General features: G+C 45.5%; 2 protein-coding genes across 2 annotated transcripts in view; both read right to left on the bottom strand.

Annotated features, from left to right (window-relative positions):
* Positions 1–579: 579 nt before the first annotated feature.
* Positions 580–11,785, bottom strand: rsbn1 (round spermatid basic protein 1). The gene is made up of 7 exons (XM_023834972.2): positions 11,123–11,785; positions 9,760–10,400; positions 5,889–6,026; positions 4,475–4,617; positions 3,324–3,491; positions 3,120–3,228; positions 580–2,549 (listed from the first exon to the last, which is right to left on the bottom strand). Exons 1-7 carry the CDS (start codon positions 11,706–11,708, stop codon positions 2,076–2,078), a joined length of 2,259 nt encoding a protein of 752 aa, XP_023690740.2. The 5' UTR covers positions 11,709–11,785; the 3' UTR covers positions 580–2,075.
* A 4,403-nt stretch (positions 11,786–16,188) lies between these two features.
* The window catches only part of magi3a (membrane associated guanylate kinase, WW and PDZ domain containing 3a), a 97,196-nt gene continuing 85,844 nt past the window's right edge, over positions 16,189–27,540 (bottom strand). The window contains exons 12-21 of the mRNA XM_072713592.1: positions 26,823–26,997; positions 26,513–26,607; positions 26,071–26,263; positions 24,951–25,142; positions 24,219–24,404; positions 23,428–23,524; positions 22,733–22,838; positions 22,467–22,604; positions 21,479–21,617; positions 16,189–19,573 (exon numbers count right to left, since the gene is read on the bottom strand). Coding sequence (XP_072569693.1) covers positions 18,525–19,573; positions 21,479–21,617; positions 22,467–22,604; positions 22,733–22,838; positions 23,428–23,524; positions 24,219–24,404; positions 24,951–25,142; positions 26,071–26,263; positions 26,513–26,607; positions 26,823–26,997 — 2,370 coding nt within the window. The 3' untranslated portion in view covers positions 16,189–18,524. The remainder of the gene's footprint in view (positions 19,574–21,478; positions 21,618–22,466; positions 22,605–22,732; positions 22,839–23,427; positions 23,525–24,218; positions 24,405–24,950; positions 25,143–26,070; positions 26,264–26,512; positions 26,608–26,822; positions 26,998–27,540) is intronic.

Raw genomic sequence — 27,540 nt, forward strand, 5'->3', positions numbered from 1 at the left:
ACGATACAGGGGTAGCGTGTGGCTAAGCAGGTTAGGACTCTGTGTCTGTGATCGCAAAATGATCGGTTCAAATCCCAGGTCCGGCAGAGTGACTTCACTACTGAGTGCTGAACCCCCAGGGACTGGATGAACATGTTCTCAAAATGTACGTCTGCTAAATTAAAAAAAATTATAATTCTTACATTAAGTGCTGTAAGGCTCCATGCCTCCACCCTGAAGCTGGGGGGCTTTGGGGAAAGGCTGCCCCCATTGTCATCGCGACAGCGGAACGCTGCGATTTCCACTTCCCAAGCCAGGCTGAGCGTTTAACCAATCAGGGTAATTCATCAAATTATTTGAATTTAAATCTGTGCAACTAATGATACGATATTTACTGATTTGCGTTATTTAATCTGTGCTAATCGTATAGGGGTCAAATATACATAATTTACGACCAATTTGCATAATTACTGAACTGAAAATAAATAACACTTGTTATTTTTCAGGAGAAAAACACAAGACAGTTTGAAACATCTAGTCACTACCACCACACAGCCCCCTGCCAAACTGTTTCTAACAATTTGATTTTTACACAACAAAAAATAATCAAAGCTAGCATTCAATTAATGAATTGGAACTAAAGAGACTTTAGTTAAAATGTTTAGAATGGATTTTTTTTCCCCGTGCTCAACCCTGGCGAACTCAGCGAGCTTTGCTGAGAGCTCAGACGGTGTGAAATGGAGCTTCCATTAGATGTGACGGCACAGGCTGCGATTTCATGTTTAAAAACCCCCTCACGCCACAACAAAGAATAAACAAGGATGACCGCACTGACGATATCACTACGATACTGAAGCCAGCTGCGCACGGTGAGCAGAGTGCCCCACAGCGGCATCTCGCAGGGTTTGGCAATATGCGTTTCCAGAGTCTACCGGAAAGACTGTGGCAAACGAATGACTGTTACCAAACAATCACATAATTAGAGATACATTACAATTTTTGGGGATTATTTTACAGTCTGATTTTCAGAAGCAGATTTTGTTATTGGCTACAGGTAACAGGAAGCATTTGGGTAATATTTTAGAGACTATCAACTTGTCAAAAGATGAGTGGCGTGTGGGTATTAAAAATTTCACCCATACACCTTTGGTGACGGTTTTCTCGGAGCCAGACCTTATTGTTTATTTTTATTTACAGGAAACAGACAAAAAGGTTTTCCTTCTCCTCCATACAACATATCTCTTCCCTCCGAAACGGCAACAGACGGCACGGAGTTCCTGAGATTTACAGTATCGCAGAGATAGACCCTGAAAGATGATGTGGAAACAAAGCCTGTCTAGTGACCATGTTTCTGTTCGTCGCTGCCTGTGTCCTCTAGGGGGCCATAATTAAAGCCGTCATGTGACCCAGACAAAAATCTGACCGCCGTGCAACAGAAGGATAAACTGCTTTCAGAAGAGCTGTTTTTGACAGAAATGCCTTATGTAGTGAGTTACTGAGGGCGGGGGGTCTGCTTTTCAATTGGGCTGTATAGAATTACACCAGCTAGACTCCAAGGATGAATCTCAGATGCACCAAGAGGCACCACTGGACATTTTCTAACTAGGAACTAGAGATAACAGGCCCAATTGTCTCCTACCTGCTTCTACTGAAAGATCAAACATGGACAGGGAAACGGCAATAAGTTAATTTCACAATCATCACTTCAAACGCGACTGTTTTTTTCCCATTTTTGGCAGGCACTTTCTGGAAAAATGATTCAATGAAGTAACATAAAACAACTTCCTATGAACTTCAGCTCTTTTACAGAACTACCACTGTACAATAAAATGATCAAAAACAAACAACAAACACAAATACTGACATCTGATTTAAAAACAAACAAACCAGGACTTCTTACTTAAAAAAAAAAAAACAATTTGTTTCATAAAAAAGAATAAAACATACAATCTGCATCTAATTGCAGGGATGACCCCCAATATTGTTTCTGACAATGTGGAATGTCAAACACTTACAGATAACCTCTTGTTTTTAAATACCCCCCAACCCCCCGGCCCTTACCCTCCAGTCCGACGGTATAAAACGAGCAGGAGACATCACTCGGGGGGACGGGCGGGTCTCTTCTGCTCATCACAGCAGGACAAGGAGCAGTCCTGGCCAGGTAGGGTGGGGGTCTGCGGAAATGCAGGCGCAGGCGGGGGCTCCGGGGGGAGGTGGGGCTCCATGCACGGAGGCACCGGGGTGGGGGGCTGCCTTGGGGGCGTGGCGGGTCTCTGGAACATGGGCTCTTCCCGCTTGACATTCACATCCTGGGCTGTCTCTGGGGCTCGGGGCACTTTGGTGTCGGAGTGGGCGGAGTCGGAGGCGTGGCCCGCCTGCTCATCTGACGGATGGTACTGCTTGAGGCGGATGTGCCAGGCCAGGCTGCAGACAGCGGACACCGTCTTGAATTGGTGGATGACGTTGCGGGGTATGAAGTAGATGTCGTCGTCGCACAGCTGCACCCGACAGTAACGGATGCCTTCCCGGCGCAGCTGGTTCAGTTTGGCGTCGTCCACCCACTGGACGCACTGTGGGGGGGAGCAAGGGGGGGACAGCTTTACTCAACACCCCTGCAAGGATCACATTTCATGAAGAACTCATTTTAGAACCTTACTTGAATGCTTAAAACCACAGACTAAACATGCAAAAATCACTGTGTGGTCTAAGCACATAAACTGGTGGGTCGCAAACCTAATGAGTCACGAGACAACAGTAAGTGGGTCACGTATCCTCCCTCACCCCCCCTCCCTGAAATCAGTATGCCTAAGGTGGGATGTCTGATGTTCTATTTACTATTACTGCACCATTTTTTTCTAAAATAAATCTGGTTTTAGATTTTAAAAACTGGGAAACTGAGTTAAGGCTACTAATGTGGGTTGAGGCTAAACCAGTTAAGAACCACTGGTCTGAATATCAACATCCCAACTGACACCCCCCTCCCCTCTCCCCTCTCCCCATATGGGCATGAAAACCACACGCTGCCCACTAATGACCAGGTTGGGACTGTGCAGCTGAAATGCACCAGGACCCAATGGTCACAGATCTGGTCATGTGACGTCTTGTATCCGTGACCTCACACTGCCTCCAAAGTGCAGTACCTGAGAGACCGGGGGCTCGTAAAGGTCCAGCTGCAGCCTCTGGACCACGTCGTTGAAGTCTTCCGCATGGAAGCAGACCACGTCTTTGGTGACCCGGGGCCGGTCACTCCTGGTATGTGAACACAGCCACGTCATCAGCGGCTTCCCAGAGCAGCTCTCACACCATAAGAAAGGCAGAGCGTGAGCTGAAGCGGCGCCACGTACCATTCCCCGAACTGCACGGCCTTCAGCACGCCCACTGCCGCCGTGCTCTGCCAGTCGAAGCTCTGGCCCACGTGGTCCGCATGGGCACGTGTCCGGTCCTCGAACAGAACCTCGCGTGGCTCGCTGGCGCGTGGTAGATAATGCAGGTTCTTGATCTCGTTCATGGACCTGGAGCATCGAGACAGACAGAGCGAGGTCAGCAGCCTGGTTCAGCTGGCCCACGGCACGGATTAACTCCATGTAGAGCAGGGTTTCTTAACCCCGACCTCGGTGACCCCCAGACAGTACCCAGCACACCTGTACCAGGAATTCGATGTTCTTGATTGGCTGGGAGCTAAAAGGGGGCAATAATGTGAACCACCTGGGGGTCTGAAAGGTCTGGGTTGAGAAACACTGGTTTAGAGCGTCAACCGGAACCAGCAGGCGGCCTAAGGGGGGCACTTGCGCTCATCTTTAATCAACTTAAACCACGGCTCTGTTGAATTCTCAAACCTAACTGGTCAGAAGGCTGTTGATTCATTTTCTATAACTGCATATGTTAGGACGTGGTTTCTCAAGCACTGCTCAGAGGCAGACCACAAGCGGGGACGCACTCCACCTAGGGCCACCGACGTGATAAACGAAGAGTAGGTGGGCCTTGTGGTTCGAAATGCTGAGAAACTATGTGTTAGTACAAACAGCATTATAATAATTGGTAAAAGAAAGCAGTGCTACTAATAAATGTGTTTTTGGCTTGTACATGTGAAAATTATGCATTTACTAGCGTGTGTAGGACCCGGGATAAATCAACTTCAAGTGCATTGGGTGGCTCATTCTGTAGCGGCGGTCTGACGGCGTATATCACGCAGCTTCTTGTGCATTAGCCCTTACTAAGTCTTTAGCAGAGGGCGGTGTGGGGCGGCTGCGGTCTGACGGCGTATATCACGCAGCTTCTCGTGCATTAGCCCTTACTAAGTCTTTAGCAGAGGGCGGTGTGGGGCGGCTGGGGTCTGACGGCGTATATCACGCAGCTTCTCGTGCATTAGCCCTTACTAAGTCTTTAGTAGAGGGCGGTGTGGGGCGGCTGCGGTCTGACGGCGTATATCACGCAGCTTCTCGTGCATTAGCCCTTACTAAGTCTTTAGTAGAGGGCGGTGTGGGGCGGCAGGTACCTGCGTCTCTTGAAGGGCGACTTGGGCACGTCGGCCGTGGGCACCATCTGCTCGCCCGGCCGCACCCACATGATGGGCCCGTCGTCGCTCTGGGAGCGGCACTCCAGCTTCAGGCTGGACAGGCTGCCCCACGGTAGGGTCATCTGGAGGACGACAGGCAGCCGACGTGAGGCGAGGACAGGGGCAAGTGGGGCTTTACCCAGAATGCAAGTGGGTGGAGAGCAGCAGAAAATGAAACTGGTCAAACTAGCAGTGACTGAGCATCTGAGCGGGAAAAGTGGCCCCACAGCCTCCCATGACGTTCCAAGAGCCCTTTTCCGATAACTGAAGATCCCTCTCCAATGAAAAAATTTACCGGGGGGGGTCAGTTCAGGAACAAAGACAGTAGCGGGAACCTATAAGTGGGAGAGAGTACCTCTGATTTGGAGAAGGGGGTGCCCATGTGTTTCTGGGGCCTGGTCATGTGTTCCTGCAGCCCTGTTGCCTACAGACAACTAAGCAGAAACCATGCTAAGCAACACGTGTCCGATCTTATAATGAAACGGCTGTGCTTCAGGCTGATCGTATTAATCAAGCTCTTCAAGTGCAAAAATTTACCAAGGGGCCCACTTCGAGCACCTGCCCGTCAAAAAGTGCATGCATGTCACAGAGTTACGGTGCATTTCTGTCACTAGGCCTGCATCATGTGCGATGGTAACATAGGCATTGTTTGTCTAGTTTGCAAATGCAGTTATTGCAGTGCAAAGACAGCAAGTCAGCTGGGCTGAAACTAACAATGTGTTGCACTAAAACAAAACCTAGCAAGCACTGCAATTTTAATGATGGTTCCTTTTCAAGATTATCTAGCAGGGGTTTAAAAAAAAAAAAAAAAAAACACCGCTGCTCTTGCATGCGCTCTGCATGCGCTCTGCATGCGCTCTGCATGCGCTCTTGCATGCGCTCTGCAAAACAATCATAATCATTCTAGTTTTTGCTTTAGGACCCATAAACAGTGTGGGACTTCGTGTAAGATTTTAACAAAAATTGTTCACCAAAAGACATTCGCCTTCTGCTGTATAGAAACAGCTCGAATTTCATAGAGACAATATTGAGGAAAACCAAGTGATTCATCAGCACTGTGTGTTGGCACAACTCGCAGGAAACAACACCAACACACACTATTGGTAGATAAGTTCTATTTAGGCACAGTTTATTTTTGGCAAATTTTCAGCTTTTTTTTTTTGTTTTAGAAATATCACAACATGTACTACAAATACTTCAAAGATTGCAATGGGAATTTTTTCCAATATTGTTCAGCCATAATAAGTAGAAGAATAATCAAATAATCAGTTATAGCATATAATACATTTTGCTTAAAATAAGAAAACAAAGAAGCCCTGTATTGGTTACAATGTACAAGAGGGTGACATCAAACCTTAAGAAAGGGAGACTCCTCCAGCATGTCGAGAAACTCTGGGAAATAGTCCCCCACCTCTTCATCCACGGCCCCCACCAGGCTGATCTGCCTCATCGGACCGGCCCGGTACGTTCCGGAGCAGTAGGTCCGATTCACCTACAGTACAGGGACGTAATGGTAGTAAGAAGAGGAACCAGAAAAGACCGTCATTATCGACAACCGTACCCGTGCTAATGCGTGACTTTACATTGTAGCTGCACATTACTGAACAGTAAAAGCACAAAAACAATTACATAATAATCAAATATGAATGCAAAATTTCTTTAATGAAAAGCAGTTTGAGCTCTGTATTGCAAAAAATACTAACACAAATTAAAACACAAATTTATTGCCAAGAAACATTTTGAGTGAAACCCAAAACCCACATGATTTTATCAGAGCTGTGCAAATGAACCTTATATTGGGAGGGGGGGGCGCACAGAATGCGGATGCTGGGAAGAAGTCCTGAAATCTTTCAGGAATGAGGTCATGCGATTTGCGACGGCTCTGAGCCACAAGGTGACACCGGTGCGCGTTACGCCAATCGGGCCTCCTGAACACCACCTTCGCTCATCGCCGTAAGCGGGAGTCTCACCCAGCCAGACGCGGCTCCCACGGGTGTGGATGTGGCGTTTGCCGCGCGTGTACTTTGGACCGTACGGTATATGTGGGCGTGTCGACAGCAAAACACACACTGCCGACCTCAGCCTGACTCCAGCCTCACGGATCTTTGCTGCTCGTCCATGTTCACAAACACCCCACATTCTCTGTTACCGCCGTCACTGAATTAATTCCAGTGCTGCCAACTGCAATTGGTAAATCCCACAAGGGCACTGCAGTTTTATTACACCAGCAGGAAATCTAACCTGAGAAAATCATAACCATTCAAAAGCATTAGCCTCCCCCAAATACAGCCCCCCCCCCCCCCCCGGCCCCGTTGAACACTGTCAATTGTCACTTATTTAATTTTAAATAGCCTGACTAAATAGACGAACTAAGCAGGTTTATCCACACTGATACAAATACCAACACACGTCATATAAAATAATAATAATAATAATTTAAAAATTATATATATATATATATATATATATATATATATATATATATATATATATATATATATATATATATATATATATATATATATATACACACATACGTACACACACACACACACACACACACACACACACACACTACAGATATTCCGCTTTTTACTCCACATGTATATTGCTATTTTATTTATTTTACATGTCGCATTACAGGGAAAATACACGGGTTGTTTTTTTAAGAACACAGACAATAAAGAACATGTTCTATTTCTATTCTATTCCCACATAAAACACCCAGACTCACATGCGAGTCAGAGGCCATTAAGCAGAGGGGCCGTCAGACCACGAGCTCCCTAGGCCGCAGTGACGCATTAACGCCCCCACCCCCCCACCCAAAAGCACCGCACCGCTTAATGCGGCGCTGAGACGTCATTAGCTTTGAGGTACGACCCTTTCCGCGCTTGTCAGCATGTCCTACACGAGGCAAGCGTGCGACAGGACACACCACAAAGTTTCCTCGCACCGTCGTGATTACACGCCACACCGACGGGTCCAATATGAATTCTGTGGACTGACAAAGGATAGGCCACAGGATAAACCATGCATGGGGTTTAAATACACTTACAAATTTGTTTCATCAACACTAATTTGTTCCCAGGATAACGAACACTTATCATCGATATCTGCTGAACTGTTTATGTGACAAATATTAACTTAAATATTATATTGACATAGCTAATATTCATAACCAGCCACACACAGTACTGTAGATAAGACAAAATATTTAAGGCTATTTATCTCTCACACACACACTAACACAGAATTACTTCTGGTCTTCAAAACGTTTCATATTGTGTCGGAGAAATACGCTACTTTGTTTCCCAGACCTTTCCTCAGGAGCACCTCAGCCATTTCTTGTATTTATTACATTTCTAGCTCACTTAACTAATTCTTTAAATTATTCAAAAAGGTAAAGTGAAGTACAGATTAGCCATATGAGATGTACTGGTGAAGTCAAAAAGTACATGGGTGTATTGGATAGTTTCTGCAAATACTGGGCTGACTTTAGGAGGGGTTTGAAATGGCTAAATCTAGGGATGGGGGGCGGAATCGATTCAGTTACAAATTATAATTATTTTATGTGGCAATTTTTAGATCACCTTGAGAGTTAAAAATCCATTCTAAAATACCAATTTAAAAATAGGTTACTGTAATTATGCTAGTCACATTTGGTACTAATATATCTGAGCAGTATAACATTGCCTGATTCTGTTAGGGGGCTGACATGCCTGAGAATAAGCAGCGACTTTTCCAGCACCTTTGAGACATAATGTCATAATTTAATACCAACACAATGATCATTTAAACACCATTTTCTTTAACTGCCGGAGACTTTTACACAGTAGTGTATATTTGGCAACGGTAACACAGCCTTAAGGGATACTTTAGATATCGGCTAAACCAGTGACACTCAACCTTTTTGGACCAAGTACCACAACGGATCAAACCAAAACAGTAAAAGTAATTAAAAAAACCTCCAGAATGACAGTCACATGCTTCCACTGTGTTCTCACGTAGCACTGGTGGCACATGCATTACAGTTGCAGAATCACTGCGTTAACCAACAGTGATTATGCCATCTTGTTTATCTGATGTTCTCTGCTGCCCCCTTGACGATGGGCTCCCCCTTTGAGTCTGGTTAGGGTTAGGGCTTCCTCTGCTGCCCCCTTGACAATGGGCACCCCCTTTGAGTCTGGTTAGGGTTAGGGCTTCCTCTGCTGCCCCCTAGAGGATGGGCTCCCCCTTTGAGTCTGGTTAGGGTTAGGGCTTCCTCTGCTGCCCCCTAGAGGATGGGCTCCCCCTTTGAGTCTCGTTCCCCCCAAGGTTTCTTCCTTTTATGGAGTTTTTCCTGCCACTGTCACCTCTGGCTCGCTCACTGAGGGCTTTGGGTGGGGATAATGTAAAGCGTTTTGACACAATGTAATGTTGTTAAAATATGCTATGAAAAATGAGTTAATTGGGGAGACTAAGTAATGCAAAGTACTGACCTCAGGCAAAATAACCATGTACTTTCGGGATGGGAGTTTTACTTCATTAATGGTAACCAAAAACCCTTCTCCTTCCTAAACAAAACAGGTCACACAAGCCCTCACTCCAAAGCACAGCCGAAGGGTTCCTGTAGTTCAATTTACTTAAAGAACGTTCACTTGAACCTGAGGCAGATAGGCCAATTACAGAAAATAGGTTTCTTCTGGTGAAAGTTAACTGCCTTACTACAGAGTGGCATTGTGTCCGGGGGGGGGCACCCCTTCCTTACGCCCCCCTGTGCTGCCCACAAGAAACTGCAGGACCCACCTGTCACCCTGACCCAGATTAAGAATCGGGAGATAGTACCTGCGGATATGTGGTTTGATCTTCCGTTACATGTCAGAGGCTTAGAGATTTTAAAGGAGGTAAATCAGCTATCGAGTTCTAGGGTGAAGAAGAAGCTTCCATGGTTTGGAATCAATGTGATTCAGATATCTGCCGGGGCTCTTTTCATGGTTCCTGGCATGAGAGCACCACAGGGACAGCGCTCCAGAGGGGATGAAAGGAGCATTGAAGGGTTCCGACATTGAGAGCGACTGTGTGAGCATCTCAGCGCTGAATGGGAGCGACAGGGACCCCGCAGGGCAGCTCTCCAGCCTCTGCTCCCCTTACAGACAGCAGACAGCGCCAATCTGTGCGGGACCCTTTATGCTGAGGCCATATGGGCCGGTCTGCAGCACAGCAGCCGCACAGACCCACAAACCTACCTGAGAGTGGAAGTTGGCGATGGTGGTGGTCTCGATATCTTTCTTGCCCAAGATCTCCATCTTGACGGGCGTGCTGGGGAAGTTGAAGGCAAAGTAGTCGAGGAAGTCGGGCAGGTAGGCGGCGGCACCGTGAACCACTGACAGGGCGTAGCGGGCGGCGCTGTGGGGACTTTCGGCAAAGGCCAGCTGCAGGAACTCCTGGGCGAAGCATTCCTTCTCGCCGGGTGTCAGGAAGGAGATCTCGTCGGCGTAGGCGTGCAGGACGGCGGCCCCGCCATTGGCCTGGCACTCCTCATGGAGAAGCCTCCCGTAGCGGGAGCCCGTATGCAAGCAACAGCTGCGGATGAAGTGGTCCTGGTGGGACAGGAAAGGCGCCCGCACCCCGTGGGGCGTGCGGTACTCCTCGGTGCCCGGGCCAGGCTGGCAGAGCTGCTCGTCCTTCAGATAGGTGAGCGTGGGGTCACCTGGGGGCGGAGTCACGGGGCCATCCCCTGTCAGCCCAGCGCACACTGTCTGTACCTCCTTATGGTACATCTTAAGCCGCTTGCCCCGCTCATCCTCGCGGTGCCTCCGCTTCTTTTTCTTCTTCTTCAGCAGGTACTCATCCACCAGCGGACTTTTACCATTCTCATCCCCGGGTTCTGCCAGGAAAAACAAAAGGATGTGTGACGTCCAGAGGAAAATTTTATAAAAAGGCATCCAGACGAAAAAATTACTAAAAGCTGACACACAAAGCTCCCACCTTCACCGGCAATTACAACCAGCAAGCAAATATCAAATCCACGCAAAGTGATTCATAGAATAACCCATTTTCCCCGGCAAGGTTATTAATATCTAACAAATCATATAGCCTCTGCACACAGGCACGATGTAAAACAAGGCGGTCTATACATTAAAGGAAATATAAAGCCATTTTAAAACAGTCTTCCTATGAAAGAAAATGCGATTCTATCTACGCGTGATAAAATAAAGTTGAACTAACAGCGATCAAAAGTTTGACACCCACAATAGGTAAATCTCAACTATATTTAAATACCACGAGCACTTCTTTAAGCATAAAGTGGTACAAAACAGTGGAGACCGATTTAGTTGAACAGCCTGCAACCCTCCAAAGGGTCCTCTTCACCAAGACAAAACTGCCCAAAACATGCGAGTCATGACAAATAACTTGCATAACCAGCCGGTAAACAAGCGTCAGATAAAGCAGCAGCTCCAGCGAACGGGGAGCCGCACGTGTGCCGCTTATTTTCAGGGGGGCGTCGCTGTAGCATGACAGGAGAACCTGCGGCTCCGGCGGCTGACGGGTGCGGACCCACGCCAGCGGCTTGGAGCGCTCGATCGCCGCCTGGCTTGCCTTAATTACCTTTCTTTTTCTTGCTCAGCACCGCTTTGACGTTCGCCTCCGAGTTCTCCTTCTTGGGCTTTAGCTTGTGGTCTTTCTCCGCCGGCTTGTCCTTGCTGTTATGGGTTTTGGCCTTGGCCACTTTGAGCGGAGCGAAGGTGAAGAGCCCCTGCTGTACCGTTGGTAGGATCGGAGGCAGGGGCTTCTGCCCGAGATGCGGCGGGGCCACCTTCCGATGGGGGCCGACGAGCAGGGCGTCCTTCTTGGCGTGGTGGTGGTTGTGGTGATGGTGGTGGTGATGGTGATGGTGGTTATGGGGATGCTGCACGGGTGCATGTTCCGAAGTGAAGGTGCGCGGTTGTGAATTCTGCTGCTGCTGCTGTTGTTGTTGTTGATGCGGCTGGGGTGTCCGTTGTTGAACGTGTTCTTGGTGGTGATGGTGATGAAGCTTAACTTTTTTAGCCTCTTTCTCGCATTTCTCTCGCTTGTCAGGAGGAGGTGAGCATTCCCTTTTTTTCTTCTTTTTCTTCTCTTTGGTCGATTTATCCAAACTGTCCCTCACCTTTTCTTCTACTTTTATTCGAACCAAACCAATCTGCGCAGCCATTTTGCACGTAGATTTAAATGGCTTTAGATACCTTAGCGCTTCGTTCTACTGGAAGTTGTAGTTCCGAAAACGCATCCAATCAGAGAGAGCTTATCTGTAGTTTCACTTCGGATTTCTCTTAAAGCGCAAGCGCTTCTCTTATTTCTTGTGGGAGTTGTAGTTTTTAATGTTCTTGGTGTATGTGGGAGATGCAGTTCTGAAAAAGGGATGCGTGCGCGACTGCACGCAGCTTTTTCTTGGCTGACGTAATGGTTTATGGGCTGGGCATGGCTATCCCAACGACTGCTCGGTGAACATGTGAATAAGTACGATTACGTTTTTTTCTCTTAAAATATGTTAAGGAGCGGTTTTCTTTCTATTTTAATACATTTATATATCTTCAATTTAAACAAATACTGTAGCATCCGAGTGGTTTTCTTAAATGAAATATTTACCACTCAAACATAAAGCGACTGGTATATTTATTAAAGGTATACTGTTTTCCACGTAGCCCACGCCTTACACAAAATAACACGCAGTCAACGAGCAAACCAAACTTCGTACTCAGAACTGAACGCTCCCGTTTCATAACATGGAAACTGTATGACGCCCTAGTTTAACACCCATAATTCGCAGTAACTGAAGGATCGGGAAAATTGACAGGGTTGAACCCCACTAACATAATGTCATGACTAAGTAATTTACATGTGATCGCTGTAATTTAGATTAAATAAATACTTTTCTATTGTCCATTTACAATTCTTTTAGGCTGCGATTATTTTTTCTCCAGTCAAATTTTTTATTCAGTTATGTTCTGGCGGTGTTGTGCGGTTTAATTCCTTCTGTAGTTGAATTGAGTGACGTGTAGCTATAGTGCCCCGAGATCAAGGGCATAACGTACCATGAATTACATAAGGCAAGTATATGCAGCTAGCCATAGTTGCGACACTGATTGATCCGCCACGTGACCTTGCGGTTCATGCAGCCTTCATTAATGCCAAACAAACCCCGCGCGGTCGCGCTGTTAATTGGTAGTTAGTAGCAAATACGCTAATAAACGGTAAATATTAAAACATTAAACTATTTGTGTGCATCTGTAAACTGCCTTTACATGTACTGCATATAGGTAAATGTCAATTTGGTTTGCGGAGTTACAACTTAATCAGTTTATCGCTTTTTATTCGAAGGGAGATCCTTCACGTTAGCATACACTACATAACGCAAGATCCTGGAGTCGTCGGATATGTTTTTTTTAGTGTAAATTAATCGACCTTCCTTCACTTTCCTGAGAATTTCTAATATTAATCTTGTGCGCGTGGGACTTTCAGGAAACACTATTACATATCCTGGGTATATGCATTTTTTATGATCAAGCCACAAATAACTTTCATTGAATACATCTTCCCTGCACACTAAGAAGAGTTTCTAAACAAATGTAACTTTCTACATCTCAAGTACCGGTCCTCCGGCAAGCCAGAAGTTGCTATTTTCGCATAGGCTACTACAGGCTATAACTTCATTCTTTAATTTTTAAGGAGTAAAATAGAAATATTAACATTACAGAAATGTTAAACTAACAATTTTCAGCAATTGTTTTATTTTCCGATCGAAATAAGGTACAAATAATAATATTGTATAATGTTTCATAAAGGCTGCCAGGTGAAATATTTATTCCTATTTATTTACTTATATGGAAAGCACCCATCTCAAAAAAGGTACGGTGATCAAAATCCATTATCATTCTTTATCCACAAAATAAGCTAAATTGGGAAAACATTGCAAAAACCACCACTATGTATAACATCCTATTCACACCTCGTACTTTTAGGGACTAAAAGAGTGGGGGCGAAGGTAACAAGGGTAAAAAAAAAATATGTAGGTCAGTATGGAAAAAATGAAGTTTTTAGTTTATTTTAGTGATATTCTAGTAATTCAAAGTGAGGGAGATGAAATAACAAGAAAAATCACGTTTTTGTTCGAACGATGTTTACAAATGCAACATAGAAATACGGACACTTTACCGCAACCCGGTATTTTTTGGCAAATAAATGACCACAAAATAATTTTAGCTATTTTGTAGTATTCACATTGAACTGATTGACCCGAGGATATCTGCAAACTGATATCTTAATCGGGTGTATTCACATGTTAGAAGTGCAGTTAACCGTAATCATCAACCTGTTGATAACCAGAACAGCTCAATATACAGTACGTAACGTTACCCTACGTACATAATGACAAACTCCGTGAAATGCGAACGTTAGCCTCGATAGTTGGCTATAAGCTACCTTCGGTGAAAACTATTAATATAAACGTTAGCAGGTAATGCTGAGCACATATAAAAACAAAATTACAGTATTTACTATATTAATGATAGCTAATATATTGCATTTTGAAAAAGTCTGCTACTCTATCAGCATTTCCGCTTAAAGTGCTTGGTAAGCAATGAAAATGAGCGTGACTCGATCTATGCCTTGAATGTCAACATTTGGAACTATTCTCTGTCCCCATGACCCGGAAGTTGGCCTGAAATTCCTCCGCTTTTTTTAATATATATTTTTTTATAATGGGCCCCAATGGGAGGGTCGCCACTTCTTTCTGCCCCTACCCCACCCCACCAAAGACAGCATTTCCAGAAATTGCATTTATGGATATTTGATAATATGATAATTTATCACCATGTCTGATATTTGCGTTTTTGGCGACAGAGAAGAAAAAGAAAAGGGAATGCTCACCTACTACTGACAAAAGATATAGTGTTTACTTTCTCTTATGTATTCTTTTCTTTATCAAATACTTGTGTCTTGTGTGTTTTTATTTGCTTAATTGTTTGTATGGATGTTTGTTTGCTGGCTATGTGGATGCTGACTCATCTCCTGTAAACTAAATTTACCTACGGGTACAAATAAAGTAACCTGGCTGAACTTGAGTTTTCAGGATAGACAAAGTTGTCCTCCATCCCTGGCTGTAATAGCTAGCTAGTATATTCCCACTATGAGACTTCATGCTTCCCAGCTCGCTTTTCACCCTGGAGTCCAGTGGAACTGATTGTTTCGATCAGACCAACATTACACATCCTGTGAAGCATGTGCCTACAGTACATGTAGCCATTTGATTTTAGAAACAACGGAACACTTTTAACATGGTTTTTTTGCGTGGGTCACAGTCACAATAAATGCACATGGTAATTATTTTATTGATTAGTATAGAAAGTAAAACTGTTAAAGATATATAATTACGAACGGGAGTAGATCGACAGACATGCATCACCTTCAAGTTCTACAGTTACTCTCACCAGGGACGGATTACGGACCGGGCCAGCGGGGTCGCTGCCCAGGGGCCCTTGGGGTGCCCGTGGGGCCCCTAGCCCAAAACAATTTGCAACGCTTATCAACCATGTATTTTCGTTTGTCTATTTTAGAGGGCCTACATTCTTTGATCCTCTGCCTACAAGGGCCCCTAACCCTATAGGGCCTCTGATGGAAACATGGAGGGAGGGCATTTGGCTGCCAAGGGCCCTTGAATTGTGGTGGTTCTGGTGCTGGTGGTGGTGGGGGCCACACAACCCATAATCCGTCCCTGACTCTCACTACTTTCCTCTTTGGTTTGCTGCTATCACTGCTCACTTTTTTAGGGGACATGATTACTATATCACTAAATGTACTGTAGATAAAGCACACAAAAAAATCACACGGAACACGTACAGCATTCGCACGTCGATCTCGGTCGAGAGGTACCGCGACACTGACGGCGATTCATAGGCATCTGCAACCCGGTAGGTCTTTGCCTTTGTTTTAGCTCATCAGAGACGCGTCTCGATCTGTACAAGTTTTAGCAGCTCCGTTTTATGTCATGTTCCGAGTTTTCGGTCGAGTTGCGGTTAGATTTTTCGAGTTCAGAATTGGTAAAGTTGAACGCAGGAACGGTCGAGTTCCAAGATTTCGGTCGAAGTCGAAAAAAATTAAACATACCCGTTCGATGTCGGAGTTGGTCGAGCTCCAAGGTTCTACTGTATAATGTCAATTTTTGTTTCATGTGCCAATCTTGGAAATAGTTATTATAGTGTTAACAGCAGCACCTTCACGTTGACGTTTCTTTTTTTTTTTTTTTTACACGTTTTGATTGGTGTAGCTGAAGCTGGTATCAAACGCCTACTCAAAGCCATCTTACTGATAATATCCATTACAATGATCACTTACTCAAAAGAGTGTCTATCAACACATTAGGTGACATAGGCAGCTGTTTAGGACGTCATCTTCTGGAGGGGGCACCAACTGAGCAAATACCCAATAAGCTTCACTGCCCCAGACAAATTTCACTTCTGGCACAGCCCAACCCCCCCCCCCCCCCCCGAAGATCATGCACACAATCCCAGACAAAGTGAAACTGGGCAGTGAAGCTCAGGTAAATCAAGATATTACAGAAGAATAATGAACTAGCTTGTGTAAAATATTTTAAGTTGTTATAAGCATGCAAAGAAGCAACATTCACAAAAAAGATCTGATGGTTTTTCAGTAAAACTTTATTTTACAGTGCATGATCAGAAGGCCATGACCCACATAATTTCGATTGTTGCACTTTAAATATTTTTCCCCCGATTACTTAAAAAAATAATGGAGCGATTTACAGATTTTTATCTGAATGAGGACTCTGCAAGTATTTATAAAGGTGCTGTACAATTTATAAACATTTACAACTACCACATCATGTAGAGACCAAAAGGCTTTTCAGTTATAGCAATGCAAGGCCACATTTTTATATACAGACACTGATATGGGGATAAAGCTTCAGACATCAGTGCATAAGAGATAGCATATCTTGGAATTTACCAAAAGTGAACCCTCCCCCTAATCAATTACTATCTGCAGTGGCAAAACAATGCACAAAACTACATATTCATGGTACTGACAAGCAAATTCTGTGTTTACGCCATTTTACCTTTTACTGTTGTTTACTGGTGGACCCCCATGTGTATATATAAAAAACTAAGGTTTAGCCCTACATACAATTCAACAACATTCTCTAGAGCTTGTAGTAAGATAGTAACATTGCTATCACACAAGTACCTCTTAGGCAATGAGTGGAATGAAGACAGAGACCGATTTGCTAAACATCTGTTTGTCCCAGGACGTCTCAGGTGGTTCTGATGTTGGTCCACCAGCAGATTGGCAGGGTCGACGACCCCTGCACTATAATAGTGGTTTGCAGAACATTTCATTTGAAAGATCACGTGATCCGTGTGATGCCATCTGAGGAATCCAAAGTATTTTTAGAAATCTTCATCATCCTCATTATTTTTCCACCACTTTTTCCAGTGAGAGCTGCAGTAGGATGCACTGGTGAATTGATGCCTACATATATTTAAAGCTTTGCTATGCATGTTTGATTCAGAGCCATATTGCTATGCATCTCATTACATACTGCTGACTGTATGTATTCAAAAATTCATATTGCAGTGTCACATTTCTCTACATCTAGGAGTATAGAAAAGTTATGCTTCTCTAAATTCGAGACTAACAGGAGACTGCCGTGTGGCTGTGTACAGCTGCCCTTTCTGTATTCAGCAAACATCAACCGCAATAGTCCGTGTAAAAAAATAAAATAAAATAAAAAATTCCCAGTTTCCCACTCAAGCTAAAGTGATGATGCAATCGACGTCCAACACTTCTGCTGATGTTGGGAATTCCGTCAGTTTACTTGTTCGTAGAAAAGTTCAGTGACCAGTTTTCTGCGTAATTGGATTTTATAAATATTGACAAATAAGGTCCATAGTAGTGTAGGGAGACGTGACCGCTGTATTAACTGTTGCCAAGAAAATCGACATTGGCGTTCTGATACTTGTAAATTAAATACAAAGCCAAGAAAGTACATCCTTTTGCTTTCTTGCCTTAACTGAAATTGATTTCAAACCAATTGCTGGAAACAGTGCCTCAGGCACCATATAGCCAAGTGTTTATCATGCGAAGGAAAGCTGGGCATATTTCCCCCCGCAGGTACTTCAGGAAACACGTGGCTAAATGATACACACACAATAAAATACAGGCCAAGCTACAATCGTTTTTCTAAAACCACATACTCATCTGCTTGTAATACACATTTAAGATATATGCCAACAATATGTAACATTAAAAGTAGGGAGCAAGTATTATGAATTTGGAATAAACTGTTGGACACTACATTAAATATGGAATGGCTCAGTATGGATACATAGGTTTCTATATTCTTTTCAATATTTATTTCAATAATTTATATGCTTTATTATAAACATACAAGTAGTAAACAATATACTTAAGCACAAGTGTCTGGTCTCTTTAAAAATAGATGCATATCAAGCTATGATTCAAAAATAATCCTAAATCCACTGCAAAGCTTATGATTACATAATCTGAACTCTACACACAATGTGTACATGTTCTGTCAGCATCCCAACAAGATCTTTAGATAGGAGCAAAAAAAAACCCAAAAAACTGTGACTTCCTTTGAGTGAGGAACAAATGTTCTTGGAGACAAGTTTTCGTAAATACAGGCAACGTAACCAAGATGTGTGTAAATATATGCCGTATGAATGCATATCTGCAAGTCTGCAGACAGGAATAACAGAGGGATTGTTACCCTTCATACTGGCGAGTGCAAGAAAACACCATCCAGTGCTGCATATGAGAAATGGCACAGTGAGGTACCCCCCCCCTCCCTGATCAAAGGGATTGCAAACATTAAGGAGCAGACAAAGGTGGGTGGATGAGCTTGGGGGGGGGGGTTACATCATGCCACATGCTTCATCTTTCCCTCCAGCTGTGTGTTGCAGTGAACACATATCCCATAATGCCATGCAGCCGATCACATTTCAGAGTGGGATGGAGTCTTTCCCGAGCTGGGTACTTTCCATGGGCCAGGGGTAATGGATCCTTTCTTACCACCAGCAGATTCATTGTATTGAGGGTCCAGTGCCTGAATGGTGGATTCCTTCTGCTCCACTGGCCCCTTCCTCCTGGCCTCCCTGCCCTCTCGATCCCTGTCTCTCTCTCTGTCCTTCTCCCTGTGCCCCCTACGACTCAGTGTGCCCTCTTCTTCCGCCCCTGCCTTTTCTCTTTGCTCTACCTCTTTTTCCTTTCTGCGTGGCTCGCCTGTGGGTCCGGCCCCTTCCCCCCAGTTTGAATCCCTCTCCTGCCTGCGTTTAGGCTCGTCCTCCTTGACTTTCTTCTCTCTGCTCTCCCCGACAGCATTACTGGGCTGTTGCCCCCCTGCCCTCCTCGGCTGCTCATCATGGGTTTTTGAGGGTTGCTTGGCAACACCCTCTTGCTCCTTCCTAGCCAATTTCTTAGGGCTGGGGGGGCGGGGCTCTCTCTGGGTACGTGACTTTCCTTCCAGGTTGGGCTCAGTGTCCCTTCGGCTGAGGGACACGGAGGGACTGACCTTGCTTTCATTGAGGGCAGATGGGGTTCTCTCAGTTTTCCGTGTGCTATGGGTTCGTTCCGGCTGCACTCCATCACTTTTCTTCGCGGGTCTGTCTTTTGAGGAGCCGTTGGAATCCATCTTCCTGTGGAAGGATTTTAGCTCTTGGATCTCCAGACTGGTGGTTGGCTTGGTCTTCTGGGGCTGCTGTCCTTGTGCCGTGCCAGACTGATCTCGGAAAGAGTCAGTGATGGGTCTGCTGTTGTCAAGGCCGAGAGCCCAGCTGGATCGCGATTCGGGGACCCCAGAACGGGAGGCGGCAGTGTCCAATCCGGGGGTCTCCCCTTCTCTGGATGTGATGGACATGGGGACACTGAAAGAGCCTTCAGTAGTGGAGAAGGAGTTTGAGAATGGGAAAGTGGAAGATGGTAGTTCATCTGAGGCTGATCTCCTCAGAAAGCCGCTGGATGCAACATTCATTTTATCCCTTGTACCTGCAGCAAAATAAAAGCAGAAAAGAACAGGTGTAACAGCATGATTCATGTGTTATTGTTTAGAAGATAAAGCCTACAGAAGTACCTGTGTATCAAGTGAAATTCTAATACTGAAAGCAATCACCCACTCTCTAATTATGCCATGTCCTTCGAATGGGAAATTCTTAATTTAGAAATATTTAAGCTGTTTCAGCATCTTGGCCGTGACACATCGCATTGAAGAGATTTAATGAGCAAAAATATTGGACTCTGTACAAAATAAATCTGTTTCATAAGCAGTCGGGAAAGCGGTTAACCCCGGTGCTTTTTTCATCCGGCGGCTTTCAGATGAGATTTAAATAATGTGCGGCGTGCAATAATGGTGGCGGATACTGCTGTGAAAGAGGCATTAGTGTAGCCCGTCCCCGGTGATGAAATACGAACGATCCCCCAGGCCTGAGAAATGTCAGGCATCCGGCCATGGCTGAGCAGAGACGCCACACAATGCTGGAGTGTGAAATTGAATGCGGGCTCCGGGTTCTCTCATTTTTCGGGATATCCGCCATGGAAATACACTTCCGACTTATTTCTGGAAGCTAAACGCATTTCTCAACCAGAGCACCGCTGTCTGAACCAATGCCTAATCAGTCAGCTCTGGCTGCTGTCAGCGTGGCTAACTGATGAAATCTCACATACCTACACTCAGAGGTCACTTTATTAGGTATACCTGTTTGTATTGCAAACAACCTGCTCCTCCAAACAGCAGATCATGTGACTGCAAGTGAATATATACAGCATGTAGAAATGATGTCACTGTGTGACTTACAATGTGTGATATCAGTTTTTAATTGTAGTGTGATTGTTAGTGCCACACTTGTCGGTGCCACACTTGACGGCCCCCATGTCGTAGAAACATCCACCCTTCCTGAACTAAAGTGTAAAAAGAGTTTACAAAGAGTGCTTTAATAAACATGCCCCCATCCAGTCAGGAGGCAGCTCTGTGGATGAAAACGTCTTGTTAATGAGAGAGGTCAGAGGAGACTGCCAGACTCAAAGCTAACAAGGAGGCCAAAAATGCAAAAATAAAAGCTCAGTACAGTAGCGGTGTGCAAAAGTGCTTTTGGAGAAACCTAACTTGTCAGCATCTGAAGTAGCGCTGGAGACAAACAAAGGTCCGAACTGGTACTACACGAGGAAATCCAATTAAGTGGCCACTGAGTGTGTATATATGCAGACATGTTAGCGAGGGGAGATCCGGTCTTTATAATCCCAGCCACCAACGAGAGCTTAAACCCAAACATTCATGGTAAGATAGATTCCACAAGTCGACGAAACGAATCTGACTAAATTGGACCTGTAATGCTTGATCCAGATTTATTACTTTTTGAGAAGTGAGAGCGTTTAAAAATGAGGAAAAGATTGCCGAGAAGAGCAACTGAAAACATGGCGAGTTAAGGGGTTTACTAAGGTGCAGTGCACCACAGCAGAAGAAGAGGAGGAGGAGGAAGACATTTACCAAGGTGATTAATAAGAACAGACCGAGAAAAGAAGGGAAGCTCTTTAGTGGTGTTCTGGTTTCATGTAGAAGGACAGGGTGGAAGAGTTCAGACCTGGGGGAGAAGGAGAGAGTGAAGGAAGCATGGAGAGAGAGCGGATGACAGACTCCCATTCCGATACTGCCTGGTATACGAGAACTAAAGAGAGACGTACATCTACAGACAGGAAGCCAGCCGAACACTGGCCAGCTGTGAGCCCCGTGTCACAGTTCTTTCTATGTGTGAAAATTCACACTGTGAGCGCCGTGTGGTTCTGTCAGCAGAAAGTCTGACCTAAACTTCCCACTACCAAATGACCTCCACTTAACTACTGCTGTACATTCCCCACATTGCATACTCATACTCCATGGTTGGAGAGTTCGGGACTCACTGTGGTCTGGAATGAGGCCCAGGCCGGGTCTCAGGAGCAGCTGTACTTTGTTCCCCCCGGCCTGGATGAGTTCGATGGCCCGCGTGTGGGTGATGCCCTGTGTAGGCTCCCCATTGATCTCCACTATCTGGTCCCCCACCTGCCAGAGCACGTAAAATTAGGACAACTTCAAGTGAAGCCGCAGAACCGCTCAGTGAACTGGAGAAGCGCGCCATAAGTCAGTCATCATGCATGTAAAGATACAAGATTCAAAGATTTTACTGCCATTGTGTTAGACTCAAGATTATACTGAATTCCAAAGCCGACAACACAAATGTGAAGCAAATAAAATATAAATGATGTATACAATATACACACAAAATAAACTGTATATGAAAGTTAACATATTGAGGTAGTCAAACCATAAAAGCGATAACCCGTAAGGAGACATACTATGTAACAACTAAGTACAGGAGTAACGAATAACCATTATAGCAGGTTATTACTCACATCTTCATTTGCACAATGAATAGTGATTTCTGCTCCATTATTGTACTGTTTATGTGAGATGTATCCCTCTTGGGTTTTACTGGTGTGAGACTAATATTTCAATATTAGTCTAAATACTAGAACTCGTGGCCATAAGTGGAAATTAGCGGGAGAACATTTTAAAACAAATTTGAGGAAGCATTTCTTTACACAGCGTGTAGTCAGAGTATGGAATAGTCTTCCTGATAGTGTAGTGGAAGCTAAAACCCTGGGTTCCTTTAAATCAGAGCTAGATAAGATTTTAACAACTCTGAGCTATTAGCTAAGTTCTCCCCAAACGAGCTTGATGGGCCGAATGGCCTCCTCTCGTTTGTAAATTTCTTATGTTCTTATGTTCTTATGGGCCTTGGGAAGAAACTGCTTCTGAACTGGCTTGTGTGGGGAACAGTACCCTGTATTACCACAATACTTATAACTGACTACTCTCATACGTTATGGCGCTATGCGTCTTGAGGCTCACATGAATCCTGCCGTCCTTCAGCGCCGGGCCGTCCTCCGCCAGCCGTAGGATGAACAGGCCCATGTTGTACTCCTTCCCTCCACGCAGACTGAAGCCAAACCCGCGCATTCCCCTCTCCAGCTCTACCTGACAGCAGCCCTGTACCGTACGGGGAGGCAAGGCAATGTGGGGAGACAGATGAGCTCTTTCTCTGAGGTCAGGTGGAAGGGTTTACCCCAAGAAGAGAGTCCAGGGGCTGGCGGCTTCTGCAACGGATGGTACGTCACCTGCTTGAGGCCTGCGGTGGTCGTGGTGCCCTGCTCGCTGAGAGGGAGCGTCTTGTACTCCGCGCGGGCAGCTCCATCCCTTTTCTCCTCGGTGTCCATGCCAAACCTAAACCGTGAGCGGCACGTGGACATGATCAGGATGATGCACCTCTTCAATCAGGATGATATGAAGAACAGACTTGACTCCTCTACAAGACTGAGGGCTCATTTTACGGATTTAGCTTCAGCAAAGCTCATCCCACTACAAGGAACGTTCAGACGGACTGCGATCCAGCTTACTGCTGATTTAGGGAGACTGGTAACCTGTGCCATGCTTTTGTGTGTATGGAATTTAAGGGGGGGGGGGGGGCTGACTTCTCAAGAAGAGCAGACAAAATGTTTGAAGTCCATTCTGACACCGGCCTCCAAGACGGGATAATGGGGGAGGGAATGGTTATTATTGCTGTAATGGATTAAAAAGCTGACATAGGTAATCTCGTTTAATGCCAAAGAGGAAAACTCACAATCTCACCACCCTCCATTAATCCTAACCTGCAGCCTTTCGACACTGCCCCCCCCCCCCCGCCAACAGAGTGCCATGTGAGCAGCTCACAAAGCTTCTGACGATGCGATTATGCAGGCACTTGGCCAGCAGTGGCGTGGGGTGCCACAGACTTGTCACATCACAGTCCGAGCCACCAGATTCCCTTCGGTACCTGTCGTCCTGACCGGTGGTCTGCTGTCCTGTGGCTCGATGCTGCAGCGCTGGGCTCTGCTTGGCTGAGCTGGTTCCCGAAGGGGGTCCACTGTGTTCTGGAATGGCAGAGAGTATTAGAAAACGTCTGAAAAAATAAGTGAACATCCAGCATGCTGATAAGCAGGAACACAGGCATTCAGGGGGGGTTGGGGGAACAGAGCCATTTTCAGTCTGTCCCAGGTCTAGCAGTTAATATAGTTCATTTTCCATACTCCAACTAATCTTTGTTATCAGAATATGTTTACATGCCCCCAGACCCTAATACCCAACCCAGCCTCCCATTGTGTCTTTTCCATGCCCTCTTGGTTTTTCAGCATCTCCTTCCCCCTGCTGATGTGGAAACAGCTGTCTTGAGGTTTTGTTCCTCCTTGGTATTCCATTAATTCCAAACATAGTCCCCGTTTCCTTCCTCCCAAACCCCCGTGTCACACTTCTCTGTTCACTGTCCTGCCTCGAGCAAGTATTACAGCAACTTTACCCTTCAAAATTATTTAGGCAAGAACGATTCAAAGTTTTGCTGCGAAACTTGCCATTTACAAAGCACGTCATTTAAATTAACGAATGTTATGGGAATCTCCTGCTGATTCTGAAATAAGACAACCCTCTGACATGCTCCTTACAATCATGTATTAATTCTCCAAAAATACACCTAGAAGCATTTCCTAACCCTAACCCCAACGCCTCCCCCATGACCTGTCTGCCCACCCATCCTTTGAAAGCAGACTTGTTGTAACCTCTGCTGCGACTTACCATCTTCTGGCACCACAGTGAGTGTGACGGTATTGCCAGCATCCTTGATGAGCTGCACGATGTCGTTATGTGCCAGCTCCACGATGGACTGACCGTTGACCGCAGAGATCCGGTCGCCCACCTTAAGCTGGCCGCAGCGGTCGGTGGGGCTCCCCTGGATGATTCGGCCGATCTTGTGAGGTATCACTGCGCGGGAAAGGAGACAAGGGGGGGAGGATGAAAACTGTTCTGCCGCCAGCCGGCTGTGTACCACCCATGATGTGGATGAAGCCTTTCTGAAAATAGTCATTGAAATTCCAGTTCCATGGCTTTACACTCTACTTCTACATAATATATCAGCATTATTTTCAAGGTCCACGCTGGGAGCATCTTTGTTGCATTTGAGAGTTAACCACCTCCTTGAATCAGTGAAGACTTGGTCATTGTGTGTCTGTGGTCTACTGGACTGTAAGCATGCCACTTGTCCTACAATGTGTATAGTGCCTGACTGGCTTGCTTCCTCGCCGGAGAAGGTGCTGACTCATCTATGAACCCAGGCCAAAGAGATCTGCAGTAGCCTTGTTGCTACCAAGAGCCTTGGCATGCTACGAGCAGGGCACACAGCCAAGACTGTGCGACTGGGATCAGAAGAAGCATTTAACACAGTGAGGCACAGCTAATCCTACACAGAGCAGAACAGTTACAGGGTTGGGGGGGGGGGGGGGGCGTCACTAGAAGCAGGTGCCCTCCCACCTCCTGGTGGTGGCTTGTTCTTCGAGGTAAGGATGACAAAGCCGAAGCCTTCGTTGTCCTTCCGCTGCAGCGTGATGTCGTAGGACTCATGGGACCCGGGGCTGGGAATGTCGACGCGGGCCAGCTTGGGAGACCCCTCCACCAGCGTGGGGATCGGCTGCTGGCTACTGCCCTCCTTCCCTCCAGGGCCGTCTGCCAGAGATCAGCAGAGATGGAATAAACCATTTTCAAGATGTGCTGCTAACACACATCACATTAAAAATAACCAATTCCAGAATTGTTTTGAAACATTGATATTTTTTGTTCCCATCTACTGGTAAAAGAGACTCAATGCTTTGAGTCTTCAGCAGATATAGAAAATACTGAAATCAAGAGGACTAATGTGGGATTTATTTCAGGTGGTTTCTTTTTTATTTATTTATGCTTTAGCTCAGTGCTAAATTTAGCCAACATCATCCAGCGCTGATCCACTTCTGTAACACTTGGAGTATTACTCTACCCTGAAGCTGGGTTTGAACTGCAAAGGTGACTCGTTAATGAAACCGCTGCTTTCCCACTGCAGATATAAAACAATGTTCCCACAGCGGGGACAAAAAATGGCCCTGGCAATGATGTTAAAACTGCTGTGTCCCACCTAACATAATTTAGGAAGCAGTATATGCATTTTTCTTTATTTTTCTTGCATGCACCACAAACATTTGCTATACTGAGCATTATTAACTGGATTCAGTTTTCTGAGATGCTGTCAGTGGATGTGCAGAGGTGGAACCTAAGAATTTTTGCTGCTAGTAAACTTGGCTAGTTCAGTAAAAAATGTAGTCCAGCATGCATTTTTTTTTTTTAACAAGCAATCTAGTGTTCAGTTTTTTGTATTCGAAATGACTCATTTCAGGCAAGTGGGCAAGTTTAATTTCCAGCCTTTTGGTGTGTGGTAAAAATTCAGAAGTAACATTTGTGGCCCATACTTAGATTCTAGAGCCACCCTCTGAGGTCCCTACACAGAATCCAAAGGCATCCATTGAGATCCCTACACAGAATCCAAAGGCCTTATACGAACTCAGTAACTTTAGCCCCACCCACTTTCCCACATGTGCATAAGTCTTTGAACCCATCTACTCACCTGTATAGACCACCTTTCGGCGGACGGTCAACATGACTTGTCCGTTGCGTGCGGCGTTGGTCATAAGCTCCAGCACCTGCTTGTGGGACTTGCCCTTCACTGGCACACCATCAATGCACAGGAGCTCGTCACCTGCCCTCAGGCGGCCGTCTTTCTCAGCAGCGCCCAGGGGCACGATGGCACCGATGTACACCTGCAGGAACAAGGTGCAAAGGTTCAAGAAATAGCCAATCACAGCTTAGCACAGAGTGCAGCTGCTCCTCTAGTTGCTACTGGAATTCAGACAACTAACTAACATATATGAACTATAAAGTATCCCGCAAAAGTTCCGGCAACTAACAACTCAACTGGAGAATTATGATGCTGTTGCATGAATCAATAATTCATACAATAATTTAATGGGCTGTAAGGTCTACATTCATCAGAACCAGAGGACACTTACAGGTTGATCAGGACCTTCCCCACCCAGAACTCGAAACCCGAAGCCCGATTCTTGGTTCCTCTTGATGAAAACGTCCAGGTCCCTAGTGTTGGGAGCTTAGGCAGAGATATTTGGAAAGTCAGTCAAATGAAAAGGCGACAGCTCTTCTAAAAGCTTAAATATCTAATAATCATTTAATAACAGCCTGAAGTAATGAACGTTATCAGCAGCTATTAGAGGAAGTGAAACCCATAGTCTTCCCAGTGGCCCTTATGTTTCGTTAATCTCTTGGACGGATCGGTTTTTCCCAAATGAGGTTTATTTTACTCACGTTTGCTCTCCAGTATGGCCTTGGACTTCAGGTAGACCTCAGAGGGGTCCAGCTTGGGTGAGTTGGAGCGCAGGATGTTAGGGGGGAAGGGCAGGGGTTGGGGGGTGGCGTCTGTAGGTGCTAGTGTCTCTGTGCTGGTGGTCACATCTGTTTTTGGTGCAGCGGGGACAGTCCCCTGCAACAAGCCAAAAATAACAGCCAAAGTGGAGAGAGTAAAGTCAATAAATCAATTAAGGTAAGCAGATTTTTTTCTGGATGTAGCACTCTAAGGCGTAGGCCAGTGTAAGCAGGAGCTGGTTTAATGAGTCCGGTCACAATGTCTGGAGGGTTGTTGACTCAACAACCTCAAGTCATCGCCCCATTCCAAATTCACCACACTTCCCATTTCAGGGGGTCATGACAGTTCGCAGGGAACTGCTGACTTAAGAGAGTGCAGGACGAAGGTTATCTGACGTGCTGGGGATGGGAAGCGGCAAAGTAAGTATGGGCCAGGACCTGATAAACCAGCTTCCCTTCAAGCAGAACGGCAACATCTAACATCCATGCCTGAATAATGCAGGTCACCAACACGCCTGCATTTCTGGGAATGAGGACGATTTACATCTTTAGCCTTCAATTATTAACCTCATGTCTCGTCTTGAAAGCTTTCAAACGACCCCCCCCACCCCCCACGAGACATTCCTATTGTTTGACTGAAAACATGATATAATTAAAACTT

This window comes from Paramormyrops kingsleyae, chromosome 6 (assembly GCF_048594095.1).
Source record: "Paramormyrops kingsleyae isolate MSU_618 chromosome 6, PKINGS_0.4, whole genome shotgun sequence".
Classification (NCBI taxonomy): Eukaryota; Metazoa; Chordata; class Actinopteri; order Osteoglossiformes; family Mormyridae; genus Paramormyrops; species Paramormyrops kingsleyae.